This window comes from Salvelinus alpinus, chromosome 5, assembly GCF_045679555.1.
Source record: "Salvelinus alpinus chromosome 5, SLU_Salpinus.1, whole genome shotgun sequence".
Classification (NCBI taxonomy): domain Eukaryota; kingdom Metazoa; phylum Chordata; class Actinopteri; order Salmoniformes; family Salmonidae; genus Salvelinus; species Salvelinus alpinus.
The window spans coordinates 62,472,028-62,488,598 of record NC_092090.1 but is presented as its reverse complement, the minus strand read 5'-3'; the positions used below and the strand labels follow the sequence as shown (position 1 = coordinate 62,488,598).

The 16,571-nt window shown below is 45.7% G+C and overlaps 1 protein-coding gene across 4 annotated transcripts in view; it reads left to right on the top strand.

The window, feature by feature from the left end:
* The window catches only part of LOC139576443 (F-box/LRR-repeat protein 17-like), a 321,636-nt gene that overhangs the window by 192,020 nt on the left and 113,045 nt on the right, over positions 1-16,571 (top strand). The window contains exon 9 of one of the 4 annotated variants that reach the window (XM_071402574.1): positions 3,867-4,701. The exons of the other annotated variants lie outside the window; for them this stretch is intronic. Coding sequence (XP_071258675.1) covers positions 3,867-3,936 — 70 coding nt within the window. The 3' untranslated portion in view covers positions 3,937-4,701. Of the gene's footprint in view, positions 1-3,866; positions 4,702-16,571 lie in introns of those variants that run through there. 4 annotated transcript variants of the gene reach the window in all.

Here is a 16,571-nt window from a genome sequence, read left to right as displayed (position 1 = left end):
GCCATGGCATGTTGCAGAGGCTTTGACAGCGGGTTGTCCCATTGCTTTCCAGTCTTACGCACACACACGCGCACACACTGCTCCGCCTTAGCTCATATTGAGTGTGTAATGGCTGGGGCTTGGCTAAGATTAAGGAAGGTATGGTGAAATACAGAGTTAATACTGAGGGTCTCTGTTGTGGTGGGGTTGTAGCAGTGGTCGTTCTGGCTGTCTAAGTTGTGTGTGTAGTGTTAACTCTGGTTGTCTTGGATAGTGGAATAGTGTGTGTGTGTGTGTGTGTGTGTGTAGTGGTAACTCTGGTTGTCTTGGGTAGTGGAATAGTGTGTGTGTGTAGTGGTAACTCTGGTTGTCTTGGGTAGTGGAGTAGTGTGTGTGTGTAGTGGTAACTCTGTTTGTCTTGGATAGTGGAATAGTGTGTGTGTGTAGTGGTAACTCTGGTTGTCTTGGGTAGTGGAATAGTGTGTGTGTGTGTGTGTGTGTAGTGGTAACTCTGGTTGTCTTGGGTAGTGGAATAGTGTGTGTGTAGTGGTAACTCTGGTTGTCTTGGGTAGTGGAATAGTGTGTGTGTGTAGTGGTAACTATGGCTGTCTTGGGTAGTGGAATAGTGTGTGTGTGTGTGTGTGTGTAGTGGTAACTCTGGCTGTCTTGGGTAGTAGAATTGTGTGTGTGTGTGTGTGTGTGTGTGTGTGTGTGTGTGTGTGTGTGTGTGTGTGTGTGTGTGTGTGTGTGTGTGTGTGTGTGTGTGTGTGTGTGTGTGTGTGTGTGTGTGTGTGTGTGTGTCGTGGTAACTCTGGCTGTCTTGGGTAGTGGAATAGTGTGTGTGTGTCGTGGTAACTCTGGTTGTCTTGGGTAGTGGAATAGTGTGTTGTGGTAACTCTGGCTGTCTTGGGTAGTGGAATAGTGTGTGTGTGTGTGTCGTGGTAACTCTGGTTGTCTTGGGTAGTGGAATAGTGTGTGTGTGTGTGTAGTGGTTACTCTGGCTGTCTTGGGTAGTGGAATAGTGTGTGTCGTGGTAACTCTGGCTGTCTTGGGTAGTGGAATAGTGTGTGTGTGTGTGTCGTGGTAACTCTGGCTGTCTTGGGTAGTGGAATAGTGTGTGTGTGTGTCGTGGTAACACTGGCTGTCTTGGGTAGTGGAATAGTGTGTGTGTGTGTCGTGGTAACTCTGGCTGTCTTGGGTAGTGGAATAGTGTGTGTGTGTGTCGTGGTAACTCTGGCTGTCTTGGGTAGTGGAATAGTGTGTGTGTGTGTGTCGTGGTAACTCTGGTTGTCTTGGGTAGTGGAATAGTGTGTGTCGTGGTAACTCTGGCTGTCTTGGGTAGTGGAATAGTGTGTGTGTGTGTCGTGGTAACTCTGGCTGTCTTGGGTAGTGGAATAGTGTGTGTGTGTGTGTCGTGGTAACTCTGGCTGTCTTGGGTAGTGGAATAGTGTGTGTGTGTGTGTCGTGGTAACTCTGGCTGTCTTGGGTAGTGGAATAGTGTGTGTGTGTGTCGTGGTAACACTGGCTGTCTTGGGTAGTGGAATAGTGTGTGTGTGTGTCGTGGTAACTCTGGCTGTCTTGGGTAGTGGAATAGTGTGTGTGTGTCGTGGTAACTCTGGTTGTCTTGGGTAGTGGAATAGTGTGTTGTGGTAACTCTGGCTGTCTTGGGTAGTGGAATAGTGTGTGTGTGTGTGTCGTGGTAACTCTGGTTGTCTTGGGTAGTGGAATAGTGTGTGTGTGTGTGTAGTGGTTACTCTGGCTGTCTTGGGTAGTGGAATAGTGTGTGTCGTGGTAACTCTGGCTGTCTTGGGTAGTGGAATAGTGTGTGTGTGTGTGTCGTGGTAACTCTGGCTGTCTTGGGTAGTGGAATAGTGTGTGTGTGTGTCGTGGTAACACTGGCTGTCTTGGGTAGTGGAATAGTGTGTGTGTGTGTCGTGGTAACTCTGGCTGTCTTGGGTAGTGGAATAGTGTGTGTGTGTGTCGTGGTAACTCTGGCTGTCTTGGGTAGTGGAATAGTGTGTGTGTGTGTGTCGTGGTAACTCTGGTTGTCTTGGGTAGTGGAATAGTGTGTGTCGTGGTAACTCTGGCTGTCTTGGGTAGTGGAATAGTGTGTGTGTGTGTCGTGGTAACTCTGGCTGTCTTGGGTAGTGGAATAGTGTGTGTGTGTGTGTCGTGGTAACTCTGGCTGTCTTGGGTAGTGGAATAGTGTGTGTGTGTGTGTCGTGGTAACTCTGGCTGTCTTGGGTAGTGGAATAGTGTGTGTGTGTGTCGTGGTAACACTGGCTGTCTTGGGTAGTGGAATAGTGTGTGTGTGTGTCGTGGTAACTCTGGCTGTCTTGGGTAGTGGAATAGTGTGTGTGTGTGTCGTGGTAACTCTGGCTGTCTTGGGTAGTGGAATAGTGTGTGTGTGTGTGTCGTGGTAACTCTGGTTGTCTTGGGTAGTGGAATAGTGTGTGTCGTGGTAACTCTGGCTGTCTTGGGTAGTGGAATAGTGTGTGTGTGTGTCGTGGTAACTCTGGCTGTCTTGGGTAGTGGAATAGTGTGTGTGTGTGTGTCGTGGTAACTCTGGCTGTCTTGGGTAGTGGAATAGTGTGTGTGTGTGTCGTGGTAACTCTGGCTGTCTTGGGTAGTGGAATAGTGTGTGTGTGTGTCGTGGTAACACTGGCTGTCTTGGGTAGTGGAATAGTGTGTGTGTGTGTCGTGGTAACTCTGGCTGTCTTGGGTAGTGGAATAGTGTGTGTGTGTGTCGTGGTAACTCTGGCTGTCTTGGGTAGTGGAATAGTGTGTGTGTGTGTGTCGTGGTAACTCTGGTTGTCTTGGGTAGTGGAATAGTGTGTGTCGTGGTAACTCTGGCTGTCTTGGGTAGTGGAATAGTGTGTGTGTGTGTCGTGGTAACTCTGGCTGTCTTGGGTAGTGGAATAGTGTGTGTGTGTGTGTCGTGGTAACTCTGGCTGTCTTGGGTAGTGGAATAGTGTGTGTGTGTGTCGTGGTAACTCTGGCTGTCTTGGGTAGAGGGAATAGTTGTCTTGTTGCTGGTCATTGTGTTTTTCTGTTTGTCATTCATGCGTGGCAGAGTCAGGGACCGCACATGTCCTAGTCATGGAAGTGTGGTTACTTAGCGTCTACCCTGCACATTCTTTTCACAGAGTCAGGGATGGGGTGGGAACACAGAGAAAGAGATGGAGGGAGGGACGGATAGAGGGTGAATCAGAGAGGAAAAGGTGGTGGGAAGACGATAGAGGTAGAGAAAGGGGATCACAATGGAGAGGGAGAGAAATGTAGGAGAGAGGAAGAAGGGACCACATAAGAGGGCGAGAAACCGAGAGCAAGAGGGAGAGGGGTTGAGAATGAGGAAGAGAGAGAAGATCACAGATCTAGGATGCGGTTAATTGTCTTGCTGTGAAACAGATAAAGAGAGGGAGGAGGGGGAAGAAATCCACGAGAGGACAAGAGCATAACAAATGGAAGTATGTGAGGGATCATACGGTGGGATGCTGTAGACCAGTGATAAACTGTTACAGACGGAGAGAAAGAGAAAGGCAGGAGAGAGAGAGAGAGAGAGAGTGGGGAGAGAGTGAGTGAAAAAGAGGGGGGAGAAACAGTGAACGAAAGAAATAGACAGAGAGAAAGAGCAAGGGAGAGAGACAATCGAGCAAAGAGTACTGTCGTCATCTGGAATCTATCAAGTATGGATGGACCCCATGAAAGGCTATAATCACACCATCCCCAAGCACTGTCTATTAAGTCCTGTCTTCTTCTCTCTCTTTCTTCCCCTTTCCTCTCTTCCCCTCTCTCCTCCATTTCTTCCCCTCTTTCTCCCTCTCTTCTGTCCTTCTCCTCCCTCTCTCTGTCATCTTCCCTTGTTCTCTCTCTCTCTCTCCAACCAGCGTGTTGTCCAGCTCTGTAAATGGAAGAGGATGTGAGACGAGGAGGAGGATGTCAGCGTGGTTAGTGTAATGGAAACACAACCACAGCAACAGGACACCTCTAGCCATTGTTTCCCCCTGGACACACAGACTCATACACACTTATATACACCATGTCAATTACACGAATTTCAGTCCCACAAACGCATTGAAGAAACTAAAACGTTATTGTATTTCTCTCTCTTTCTTCTTCCTCTCTCTCTCCTGTTGGAGTGCCTATTCCAGTCTCCTTTAACACGTTCACTTGGCTATCAGGCTAATGGCATTCTGTTTTCCTCTGCCCCCTTAAGATGGCATCTTCAAGACCCGGGGAAGGGGGGGAGAGAGGGAGAGAAGCCTATGCACCTTGAAGTGGGGTAAACCACGCTCTCTCCTCCTCCCCGCCCTCGATCTCCGCCTTCCATCCTCTTTTCCCCTCTCCTGCGGGATTGCTCTTTCTTTGGCACGGGATCAAACAGCGTTCCTTGGGAAATTAATTTGGGATTCTGGTCATTGGCTGTGGAGAAGGCATTCGAGCCGGTTGACATCTGTTTTAGTGAATACCTAATGGCTGCGTGTCACTGGAGTCAAACGCTCTCTTCTCTCTCTCTCTCCGTCTCTATCTCTCTCTCTATCTCGCACGCTCTCTCTTTCTCTCTCTCCTATTATTATTTAGCCACAAGGTTCCCATTAGGGTGTTATACCCCTACTCCTCCCTCTACCCACAGGCCAAAAATTGGATTAACTGCTTAGATATTAGCTAGTGTAGCTTGTTAAGCATTCCGTTCTTTAGGAGTGTTTTATATGTAATACGTGTGCGTGCGTGGTGCGTGCGTGGTGCGTGCGTGCGTGTGTTTTATTTGTAAATTCTGTGTCAGAAGTATTGCTTAAATTGTATTTAACCAGGTCAGAAATGTAAAATAAATGTTCTCTTAAAGTAAAGCTATGAAAAGAGTAGTTTGTAAGAACAGTCTAGAATCAGTCACTCACTGCGCCTCTGCTGCCCCGGTTACCATGGTGACCGTGACCCAGACGATCTGACACAGGAAAGGGTCATTATGAGGTTAATAGGCGGTCACGAAGGGTCGTTAGTGAGGTCCTGGCAGAGTGACCTCCGTCGGAAGAGTCCAAAACCCGATGAACTAACCATTTTGAAAAGGTTTAATGAAAGCTTCAATCATGTTTCGGCAATGTGCTTTTCTCTGGACCTTGTGCAATTGCCATCCACCATTCACTTGATTCACTCTTACTCACATAATGTGTCCTCCTCCTTCTTCTATAATTTGGAGCTTTATTTTTCCTGGAAGCTCTGTTTTGGAACATGACCGAGGATGTATGTGGTGTTGATGGCGCTTGGCGTGTACATGTTGAAATGTTTTAATAGAAAACTAAATGTTGGGTAAAATGATGCCTCCGAGTGCTGTGATCGAACATAGCTGTGGTTCGATTGAGGTGGTCTCTCTCCCTCTCTTTCTCTCTTAATCCCCCTCTTTCTCCAGCTCATCTCTCTATCCCCGCTTGCTCCCCCTTCCTTTCCCTCGTCCTCGCCTCTCTTCATGCTCCAGTCTTTCTCTCTGGCTAGGGAACTAGACGAAGAGAGATGTTTATGGACCGGCCATATGAGCAGCCCAGACCATAATACTGACCATAATACCTGATCTCCATCCAGATGGGGGGTGCGTGTGGTGTGTTTCGCGCCTCCCTCTCTTTCTCTCTGCGTAATGGAAGCTCAGGAGTCAGCTCTTTTCATTCTGACCCACACAGAACTTGTTCTGATTTGGCAAAGTCCGCACACTTTCATGGCAGTAAACTGTATTGAATTGGTATGGCACAGCAGGCACGTGACGACCCCAAGGAAGGGAGTAACGACCCCAAGGAAGGAAGGAAGTGAGGAAGGATATAGGATGTAGCCAGTTGCTTGAGAATTCAATCGGTTACTTTATTATATAGCCATGTGTAGACTAGCGTCTTACTTCTGACGTCCAACTCTTCTAGCCCATAGATCAACCTCTCCCGACCCAGTTTTCATCTGCAGCGTAGAGGGAAAAACTGCTGTTTAATGAACCAGCATCCGTCTCACAGCGCCCCCAGAGAAGGAACATTCATAGTGATTGTTTGCGCACGTCAGAGACGTATTTCCTGTAATTAAAGCCACCCAGCGCAATTGAAGTGTCTGCACTCTGTCATAGTAGTGGGGAAATTGCACGCCACAATATGACTTGTTTCTCCGTCCCCCAGAATTTGTAGTCGTTTTTTTCCCACAATCCCTCTCTCCTTCTCCACCTCATCATTATATATTAGTTCAATGAGCACCCTCCAATTTTTGCCACTGGGCTGAACATGAACACAGCAGTAATATTGTTCTTATGTCTCTCTTTCTCTCTCTCTCTCTCTCTCTCTGTATCTGTGTCTGAGAGAGTGTTGGTTAGTGCTCATTAAAGCAGATGGCCTTAATCAGAAGTATGTAGCAATTAGCAGTGCATCAGCGGGCGGAGTGTACGTTGTGGCAGCAGGACAGTGGGTGGTACTGTAAACACAGTGACACCTCTCACACCGGAGATAGGTCAGACTAAAGTGAAGTATAGGTTCCCCCAGCGGAGATGGATGTACTGCTGGAGGACTGTAAACAAAGAAACGTTGAAAGTATAGCGAAGCTCAAGAGTTGTATGCCTGTGTGGGAGTGTTGTTGACAGTTTTCCTCTGAGGCCAACGTTGGAAAGCTGTGGTTTACAGTTTATGTCGGTAAACAGTCCATTGACGCCAGAAATTAGACTTTGCTGTCACTTTCAGACGTTGAACGAGTGTTGGTAACTTCTTTTGTTGTTCGTTCTACGCTGAGGGGGTTTGACTTAATCTAGAATTCGTATCTCCCCAGTCCCAAAGAAGAGTAAACAAGAAACAGAAATAAGTCTTCTGTGACGTAGGATTCCCTTTACAGCCTGTTTATCATGGACAAACATTGCACTGTCCGTCTCACATCTGAACACAAACACACACACACCCACACACCATTCCCTCAGGGCTTATCACTGTCTGCTACGGGCACTGCCCAACCACTCCTGAGACCCGGGTGAGAGAGGTGTGTATGTGTGAGGGGGTGCGGAAGGATGGTGTCGCTTCACAGAACCACAGTGTGTGTTTACTGCTGTGATTGTATCGGACCTGCTTTTCCACAGGGAAGTGATTTAGACAGGAGGGATCAACAGTAAACTTTCAGAGGAGGAGACAGGCGAGGCAGCAGTTAGTTATCCGCTTTTTATCTGTCAACTCTGTTTTTATTTCATTTTCTTTGTGAAACCCAGGTAGTTTATTTTGGTAGTGAAGTGTGGCGGATTCTCAGTTTAGGGAAACATGCAGTGTTGAAAAAGTATGAATGAAAAGCACAAAACACTGCCAACATTTTGAAGACCTTGTCATCAGCTGATAACAAGGGTTAGGGCTAACCGTGACAAGGACATCCAATCATATTGATACTCTTCCCCAGTGTCATGGGATGAGGTTTGAAAATGTCCTCACCCTCTCTGCTTCTTTGGCTAACTGTGTGTGTCTCTACTCTCAGATGTAGTGGCTGTCTGTCGCCCCCAGCCAATCGTCTCGCACACGGAGGTTGCCTCCCCAATGACACCCTATTCCCTATACAGTGCACTAGTTTTGACCAGGGCCCATATATATAGGGAATAGGGTGCCATTTGGGATGCACAAATCCTGCTGGGAGCAGAGAGGATGATGGGCATTTATGTGCTCACTTATGACCCCATGGGCTCAGCTCTGAGCAGGCCTGATGACAGGGTCTGGAATCACCGCGGCCATATTCCAACATGATAAACGACCCCGCTCAACACCAAAGGAATGTGAATCTCATTTTAACGATGGGTAATGGATCTAGAGCTAGGCATACAGGCGTCCAGCCAACCAGGTCCTAATTTCTCCAACAGACCCCCTCTCTCTGTATGGACGTCCCAAGGATCCCGGCTAGCACTAACCCTCTGTTATTGGCCTGTGATAACATCCACAGAGAGGCTGAATAAAACACAAACACAGGTTTAGAGAAATACAGATACATATTTGTATTGATGGTGAATGTAACCCGTCTCACAGCGTACATACAATACGTTTGTACATGATTGCGTTTGTGTGTGGTATTGACAAAGAAATGTAGAGGGAAACATGTCTTTGTTAAAGTGTCTTTGATTTGTAGTTGTCCTCAAAAATCCACACAGGTGAAAATATACAAAAGCACTCAGTGCAAGACTCTGGGCCTTTTCAATAGGAATTTATAATCACATGTAATGTAAAAAATAAAAGTGCCTTTCGTGAACAAACACTCGTACTTGACTCTTTTTCCTCATACTAGCTCTGATTTGGCTGATAGCTAGTTTATTCAGGAAAAATGTACTTACTGTGAATGACTGTGATATGTGGTTCTCCCACCTAGCTATCTTAAGGTGAATACACTAACTGTAAGTCGCTCTGGATAAGAGCGTCTGCTAAATGACTCAAATGTAAAGGCCAAATAATAATCCAACCTATTGCTGATAGTTATCTTGTAGTCCATCTCAATCTTGGCTTTTTCTCAATCACAAAGAGAGAAAGGATAACATGCGAGAAACCATACAGTACTATGGTTATTATATAGTTCTTGTGATGGCACAGAGCAGGCATTTGCAGTAACAATGACTATATCACTATCTTTTTTACTGGAAATCTATGTAGCCTGTATTATCCCATCTCCGTCTTCGATGTTGAGGACTAGTTTCCCATTAAATGACTCCCAGGGGTATATTGTCTTTTTTACATCCAGTTCTATTAGTCCTATGAAAAGAAAGTCTTCAAGTTTTTGTCAACAGAATTTCTGAAACTCAATGTTGAAAGTAGTCTGAGACAGAGAGGTAGGGGTTTATAGGAAAATATCAAATGTTTTTACGACAAGAATCATTTCGAGAAAGCGGTTCCTTCAGAAGTATAAAATCCGGTCCTCCCGTCCCCTCCCTTCCTCCCACGCTCTGCCCCTCCATTTCATTAAGCCTAAAGACGGCTACAGAGCGTCGACGTCTCTCCGCCACCTTCTTTTATGCTTTCGCCCTTTTCCAGACCTTGAACCGCTTTTCTTTAGACATTTCATGCTTTACTCTCTTTTCTTTCTCTCCACCTCTAGAATCATCCATTTCTATTTTCCTGCTGCTTTTGTCCCGCTAGGCAGCCATGTAATTGCTGGGCGTGTGATAAAACGCGGCTACGTCCGCGCGCGTGCAAGGCTACGGTATTGTATGTACCTAGAGCCATTCTCCTGGCTGCCTCCTTTATCTCTCTCCCATTGTGGCTCGCTGCTAAAGAGATGCGCTACACATGTCTGTTGGCTGACTGTCTGCAGGCTTTGTGATAGTAGGGAGCGCAAGTCCTCAACTATTGTTGCTATTATTTCTCAGCCTGCCTTGTCTGGGTTCTCTGGTCGCAAGGTGAAGGAGTAGATTAGCTCCACTTTGATACTAACACACACGCTCACACTCTTTCTTTCCTTCCTTCCCGCCGTCTCCTGTGCTAAGCCCTGCTGTAGATTTGTGGCTGTGTCTGGGCCCAGTAAAAGTCCTGAGTAGACATGTTTCCATTAGGGGGTTAAGCCTGTGTGTTTGGAAGGCCCCCATGTTCCACTGATGTAGTTCCACAGACAGCGTTTTCCCGGGGACTCCTTTTTATGACGGACGTCTACAAGTTATTACGTCAATAAGGATCGTATGTGGGACCCGACTGCTACTACCACAAGGGCCCAGACTTGTACTGTAAACGGATCAGTACAGCCACTGTTCATGTGCTGGTGAAAAAAAATACATGTAAATAATGACTTGAGGATGTTAAACTACTGTAACGACCTTGTTGATCAACGGTTTGAAACAACGTCACCTACTAAACCGTTCCGTTTTTCAGTGCGGGTAATTCACACGGGCCTCTTAGCTGAAGCTGTGAGTTTTGTATTAAACGGAGAGTGGTTTTCTTTTTCTCTAAGCAGGTATCGAAGTCGTATTACCGAGCCGTGAACAGGCAGCAGTGTTACAGAGCGGACAAAGCTTTGAGTAGCACGCTCGGCTCCTCAGAGAGTGAAGGTACCGCGCAGATAAAAGCACTTTCTATACACGCACACCCGCGGACGTACCGCTCGGACAAAAACACTTTTCTCCCTGGAAATTGACGGCAGTCCAAGTCAGAGTGGTAGTCTTCTATTGGTCTCTTTGTGATTTCAAACGCCGGCCACGGTTGACAAAAGTGCATGCTCGGAGCTGCTCTGCATCCATTTAAAAAAATGGCTCTGAAAGCCCAATTATACACTTTATATGACTGGAGACATTAGCATATTTTTTTTTTATTACGACAAATGACATGTCTCTGCTGACACTGACAAAAAGATCAATTAAAAAAACGACATTGTCCTTTTATAATAGGTCTATGAGAAGGGGACACACAAATAGAATATGGTCCTTTTAGGAGGAGGAAATGATTGTCCAAAAACTAACTTTCAAGTTGTAGTGACCCAACAATGATAGAGCGTGAATATGCGAGGTGTGCACTCACCGGTGATATGGCCGATTCTCTCCGCCTGGTGCCATTAAGATAAGCTATTTGTTCGTTCAAATAAGTAGAGAATTTTTATAACTTAAAGACAAATTAGTCTTTAAAATGTATGCTAATTAGGCTATATAATTTTGGCAATTTCTACTATCCCCCATAGTAGAAAAGTTGACCTATTCTATTGGTCTGCTTGTCGAGAAAGGCATAGCCCAAATTGACTCTGGGACAGTTGTGGGACGATAAATCCCAAATCCATACAACCTGTGGGCCTAGGCTACATAAAATTAAAATAAATACTTTTAAAATAAATGAGTCTGATGCAACAGATCAGAACATTATGCAATGCGCACAAGGCACTAGGCTACATGCGAATGTGCATTTCGCTACCGGACAAATGAAAGAAAGTTGAAAACCAATAGAACATGAGAGAAATAGGCTACTGGTTTCAATGGCATATGGAAGTCTATGAAATAATTCTGGTCGGATTTTGCCTAGGCTACTTTAAAGCAAGGTCAAACATGCCGCATAATATGTATTAAAACGCTCAGGTTCCAAACAATTAAGGAGCTCCTGAGTGGCACAGCGGTCTAAGGCACTGCATCTACAGACCCTGGTTCGATTTCAGGCTGTATCACAACCGGCCGTGATTGGGAGTCCCATAGGGCGGGCCCAGCGTCGTCCGTGTTAGGGTTTGGCCGGGGTAAGCAGTCATTGTAAATAAGAATTTGTTCTTAACTGACTTAATTGCATAGTTAAATAAATACAAATTTAAACTACATTTTGTTACATTACAGCCTTATTCTAAAATGGTTTAAATTAAAACAGTTTCCTCATTAATCTGCATACAATACCCCATAATGACAAAGCGAAAACAGGTTTTTTGAAATGTTTGCAAATGTAAATAAGTATTCAGACCCTTTGCTATGAGACTCAGGTGCATCCTGTTTACATAGATCATCCTTGAGATGTTTCTACAACTTGATTGGAGTCCACCTGTGGTAAATTCAATTGATTGGACATGATTTGGAAAGGCACATGCCTATCTATATAAGGTCCCACAGTTGACAGTGCATGTCAGAGCAAAAACCAAGCCATGAGGTCGAAGGAATTGTCCGTAGAGCTCCGAGACAGGATTGTGTCGAGGCACAGATCTGGGAAGGGGTACCAAAACATTTCTGCAGCATTGAAGGTCCCCAAGAACGCAGTGGCCCCCATCATTCTTAAATGGAAGACGTTTGGAACCACCAAGACTCTTGCTAGAGCTGGCAACCTGGCCAAACTGAGCAATCGGGAGAGAAGGGCCTTGATCAGGGAGGTTACCAAAAACCTGATGGTCACTCTGACAGAGCTGGGAGATGGGAGAACCTTCCAGAAGGACAACCATCTCTGCAGCACTCCACCAAATCAGGCCTTTATGGTAGAGTGGCCAGACAGAAGGACATACAGGTGTGTCCTTAGTAAAATGCACATGACAGCCCACTTGGAGTTTTCCAAAAGGCACCTAAAGACTCTCAGACCATGAGAAACAGATTCTCTGGTCTGATGAAACCAAGATTGAACTCCTTGGCCTGAATGCCAAACGTCACGTCTGGAGGAAACCTGGCACCATCCCTACGGTGAAGCATGGTGGTGGCAGCATCATGCTGTGGGGATGTTTTTCAGCTGCAAAGACTAGGAGACTAGTCAGGACCGAGGGAAAGATGAATGTCTAGAAATGTTGTCTGGGAGATCAGGCAATAGGTTGTAACAGGAAATCCGATATGCTAAAGTACAGGCATGGAGTAGGCAAAAGGCGTCGTTAGTGAGGCAGGCAAAAACTATCGTACACGGGAGGATTTAAATTACTGGAAAAACTGAGCTCCGAATAGAAGTGTGTCACAAAACAAACAATACCTCACAATGATGGGGCGCAAAGAACTGAACTAAATAGTGTGTGATATTGACATACAGGTGTGTGAACAGGTGATCAGATTTCAGGTGATTGGGATCTGGAGAATGAGCTGCGTTCAGGGGATCTACGTGTTTGAGAGTGAGTTGGAAGCAGACGTTACACCAATAAGCTTGACCGGTCAATTGTATTTACATCAACTGGTATTTCCTTCAATGAATAGGCTAAAAAGCATTATTTCGCAATGGGATTTTTTGTTTTGTTTCCTGTACAATTTTATTTAGCTTTTTTTTTTAAACAAATTTAACGACTAAAGGCCGGCTTATCGGCTAATGGAAACCCTTGTCTGTGTTTCTGAGTCTGTGTTTGTGTGTTCTGTGCTGTGCTGATTTACCTCTGTGTGTGAGGAGACGGTTGTATTATTGTTTACCTAGCTCCATGTGACAGTGTGGTGACAGGGAGTCAAAACACGCTGACCCCCAGGGAGACACCACCAGGCACATCTCGCGCCTCTCTTGGATTCTCTCTCTCGCATGCTCTCTCTTGTATCGCTCTCTTCTCGCTCGCACTCTCTCTCGCTCTCTCTCTTTGTGTCACACTCTTCTCGCTCTCTCGCTCTCACTCTCTGTGTGTCTCACTTCTCTTGCTCTCTCCACCTCTCACCTTCTCTCTTTACTTTCTTTCTCTCTCTCCTCTCTGTACAGTAGTGTCATACACAGAGCTGTTCTGTTTTCTTGTGTTTTGTTAGGTGTTTATTGTTTTGCCTCCAGTTAATTGATGTATTTTCCAATTCTCATTCTCTTTGCTCATCTCCTCTGTTGTCACTTGTTCATCACTTCTTTCTCACTCGTTCTCTTTTTATTTCTACCTCTCTCCCTCTTTATTCTATGCCACTCACACTAATCACTCAGCTGTATAGTAGTTTTGTTGTCATAGCAACTCCTTTGTTGTCATAGTAACTCCCCTTGTTGGCTATTGAGGGTTGAGCCAGTAGTGGGTAGCGACAGGTAGTCGAAGAATGAGTGCTGGACAATAATTGGCCCATCATATTCCTCGATACAAATGTAGGAACACCTATGAAGCATTTATCGCTTTACCTTACTGGACAAAAAGATCAATGCTCAAACAAGTACAGAAGAAAACATGAATACAAGAGTCAACCACTTATGAGTTCAGAAACATATATTCCTACACACTGTCCAGTCCTAAGTGAAGCCATAGTAATGCCTGTACATCTGCCATCATCATTCTGACCCCACCAGCAGCAGCAGCATTGCTCCTGGCACTAGGACTACTGGTACATTTCTATATTGTAGCATAGAGATATTTTGCATACTAAGCCCCTCTTCCATGTGAGTGTGTGTTACTATCTCTCTCTATATTCTAGTGGGCACACTCCGCCAGGGCCTTTTGTCATGGTAGGTCTACATGATTGAAAGAGAGTGGATCACTAATTCATGTCAGCTGAGCGCGGGACATGAGCATAGGGGAACCAAGGGTAGGCAGGTGCTTGTTGCTTCTCAATCAGGGGGAATTCTTTAATGTGACACACACTGTGTCGTCTTCCTCCTTAGATCCTCTCCTCTCTTCTACTCTTCATCGCCTCTCATCCCAGCTGGGTCTCATGAAAGTCCTCTCCGGCTCACTGTCTCACTTTTTTGCCTCTATCAATCGCTCGTGCTATCGCTCTCTCCCTCCCTCAATTTCTCTCTCTCCCTCTGCCCCTCTCTCTTTCTTTGCATTTCTCTCCCTCTGCCCCTCTCTCTCTCTCTCTCTGCATTTCTCTCCCTCTGCCTCTGTCTCTCTCTCTTTCTCTCTCTCTCTGCATTTCTCTCCCTTTCCCCTTATCCCCCCCCTGTCTCTGATGTTGGCTCTAATTGGGTTTGGCCTGACCCCAGAGATCAGGGCACACAGTAACAAGCTCTCGGAGGAACCATCACTCTCCTCCCTCCTCCCTCCATCCGTTACCCCTCTATCTCTGCTCAATGTGCTCATTTGTCAGCCTGGATGGTCACTAATGCTGCAGCACTAATATACTCCACGGAGAATGATGATCCATGGGACTTAATGGTTCTTCTGTCTCAGCGCCCCAGTTTGACTGGTGGGTCAGTTTGACCAGTTGGCTCTACTTCGCACGTTTGATGAGATCTGAGTAGGTCTTTGCCGTTTTCTCGACTGTGACCACCACAGCTAGAGTGCGGCGTCTCAGGTTCCCCGTTTTGTCCAGAACGGCGCCACGTTTCGCAGAATAACCGAATTAGTGGAGCTGTGTGCATTTGAACTCGTACAAGACAAACATTTACAGTTTAGAATGAACCGGTAACGGTTTAGAGTGGCCTATTTAGAATGACCGCATGTCTATTAGAGTGGATGGTTCACGGTCTGGACTGCGTATCAGGTCACCTCAGCTGTGGGGGAGAGGGGTTTGCAGGGATATGGAAACAGCATTAGTTGTGTGGAGAGCAAGGTACTGTCGCCTGATGGTCTAACAATGGTCCTCAATGATCTTTTTATGGGCGCCACTGAAACACATCAAACTGCAGTAAATTTACAGGAATGTTTTTCCTCCATTTGGATAATCGTCTTCAGTGGAAATGGAAAGAGAGGTTGGATGCGAGGGAGAGGAAGACGGGAGGGAGAGGGACAATGCAACATAAAAGGTTATCTATCTATGTGGATTCAGACCAGTGAACTCAAGCTAATGGGGTGGGGTACATGTTGGGAGGCAGATTCACTCAATACAGCGGAAATAGACCCATGTACCCATTCTTGTTGCTACTGTCACATACTTTTCTTATTGGCTTTTATCTTTGAGTCTTCCGTTGCAAATGTGTCACACTACAAGGTGTAATACATGAGAATACTTATCCGTGTTGTGTTTCATATGCGAGAGCATATTTATCATATCACATAAGAACTGGAGAATCACACATGCGGATGGAAAAGATGGGCCCGGTAAATGCGATTTGTCTCAGTTCAACTGGAAATGTGTTGTGTTGACTCTCAGTGAAATTGTGTAACCCAAATAGCGCCCTATTCCCTACAGTATACTACATGGGCACTGGTCAAAAGTGGTACACTATCGGGGATAGGGTGCCATTTGGGACCGAAGCCATGGAACAATGGAATAGTTTTCTGCTTGTGATCCTGATTCTCTGGAGGGAGTGTGTGACATGAGGTGTTTGTGATGATGGGGATTGAAGGTTCTATCCTGTGATACTGTTCTACTCCTTCCTGTTGTCACAGGGTACCACTGTTCAACATGTCATCACATTGTCACAAAAATCATTGACTTGGAAAACATGAGTATTATTCAGATTAGGTCTGGTAGTCATAAAGCTTTACACAATTACGTCAGATCTTTTCACATGAGATATTCTTCAAAAGACCAATATCTGATGTGAAAAGATCTGATGTAATTGGTCAAAAGATCAGAATTGGGCTGCCTGTGTAAACACAGCCTAAAGCCCAATTCAAACGAAAAGCATTTGGAAATAGAATGCATTTGACTGAATGACAGAGAAAAGACAGGCCGCGAGCGTCAACAGTGTCTACAGCATCATACTGTAGCTTATGAAATTAGAAAGCAAGTCTATTTTTCTGGCGTCTACGTGGAGCAATACTGGTAAAGGAAGCAGATAAAATGTGAGGGTCGTTTGTAGAAAAGGAATTAGTTTGATTGTTCAAATCAAATTGTATTGGTCACATACACATATTTAGCAGATGTTATTGCGGGTGTAGCGAAATGCTTGTGTTCCTAGCTCCAACAGTGCAGTAATATCTAACAATTCACAAAAATACACACAAATCTAAAGTAAAAGAATAGAGTTAAGAAATATATAAATATTAGGATGAGCTGTCGGAGTGGCATTGACTAAAATAGCGGGGTGAACAGGGCGTGGCTCGGGTGGTTGTTGTCCCTGATGATCTTTTTGGCCTTCATGTGACATCAGGTGCTGTAGGTGTCCTACAGCAGGTAGCAGGTAGTTTGCTCCCGGTGATGCGTTGTGCAGACCGCACCACCCTCTGGAGAGCCTTGCGGTTGCGGGCAGTGAAGTTGCCGTACCAGGCGGTGATACAGCCCGACAGGATGCTCTTAATTGTGCGTCTGTAAAAGTTTGTGAGGGTTTTAGGGGCCAAGGCAAATTTCTTCAGCCTCCTGAGGTTGAAGAGACGCTGTTGCGCCTTCTTCAAAACACTGTCTGTGTTGGCAGACCATTTCAGATCGTCGGTGATGT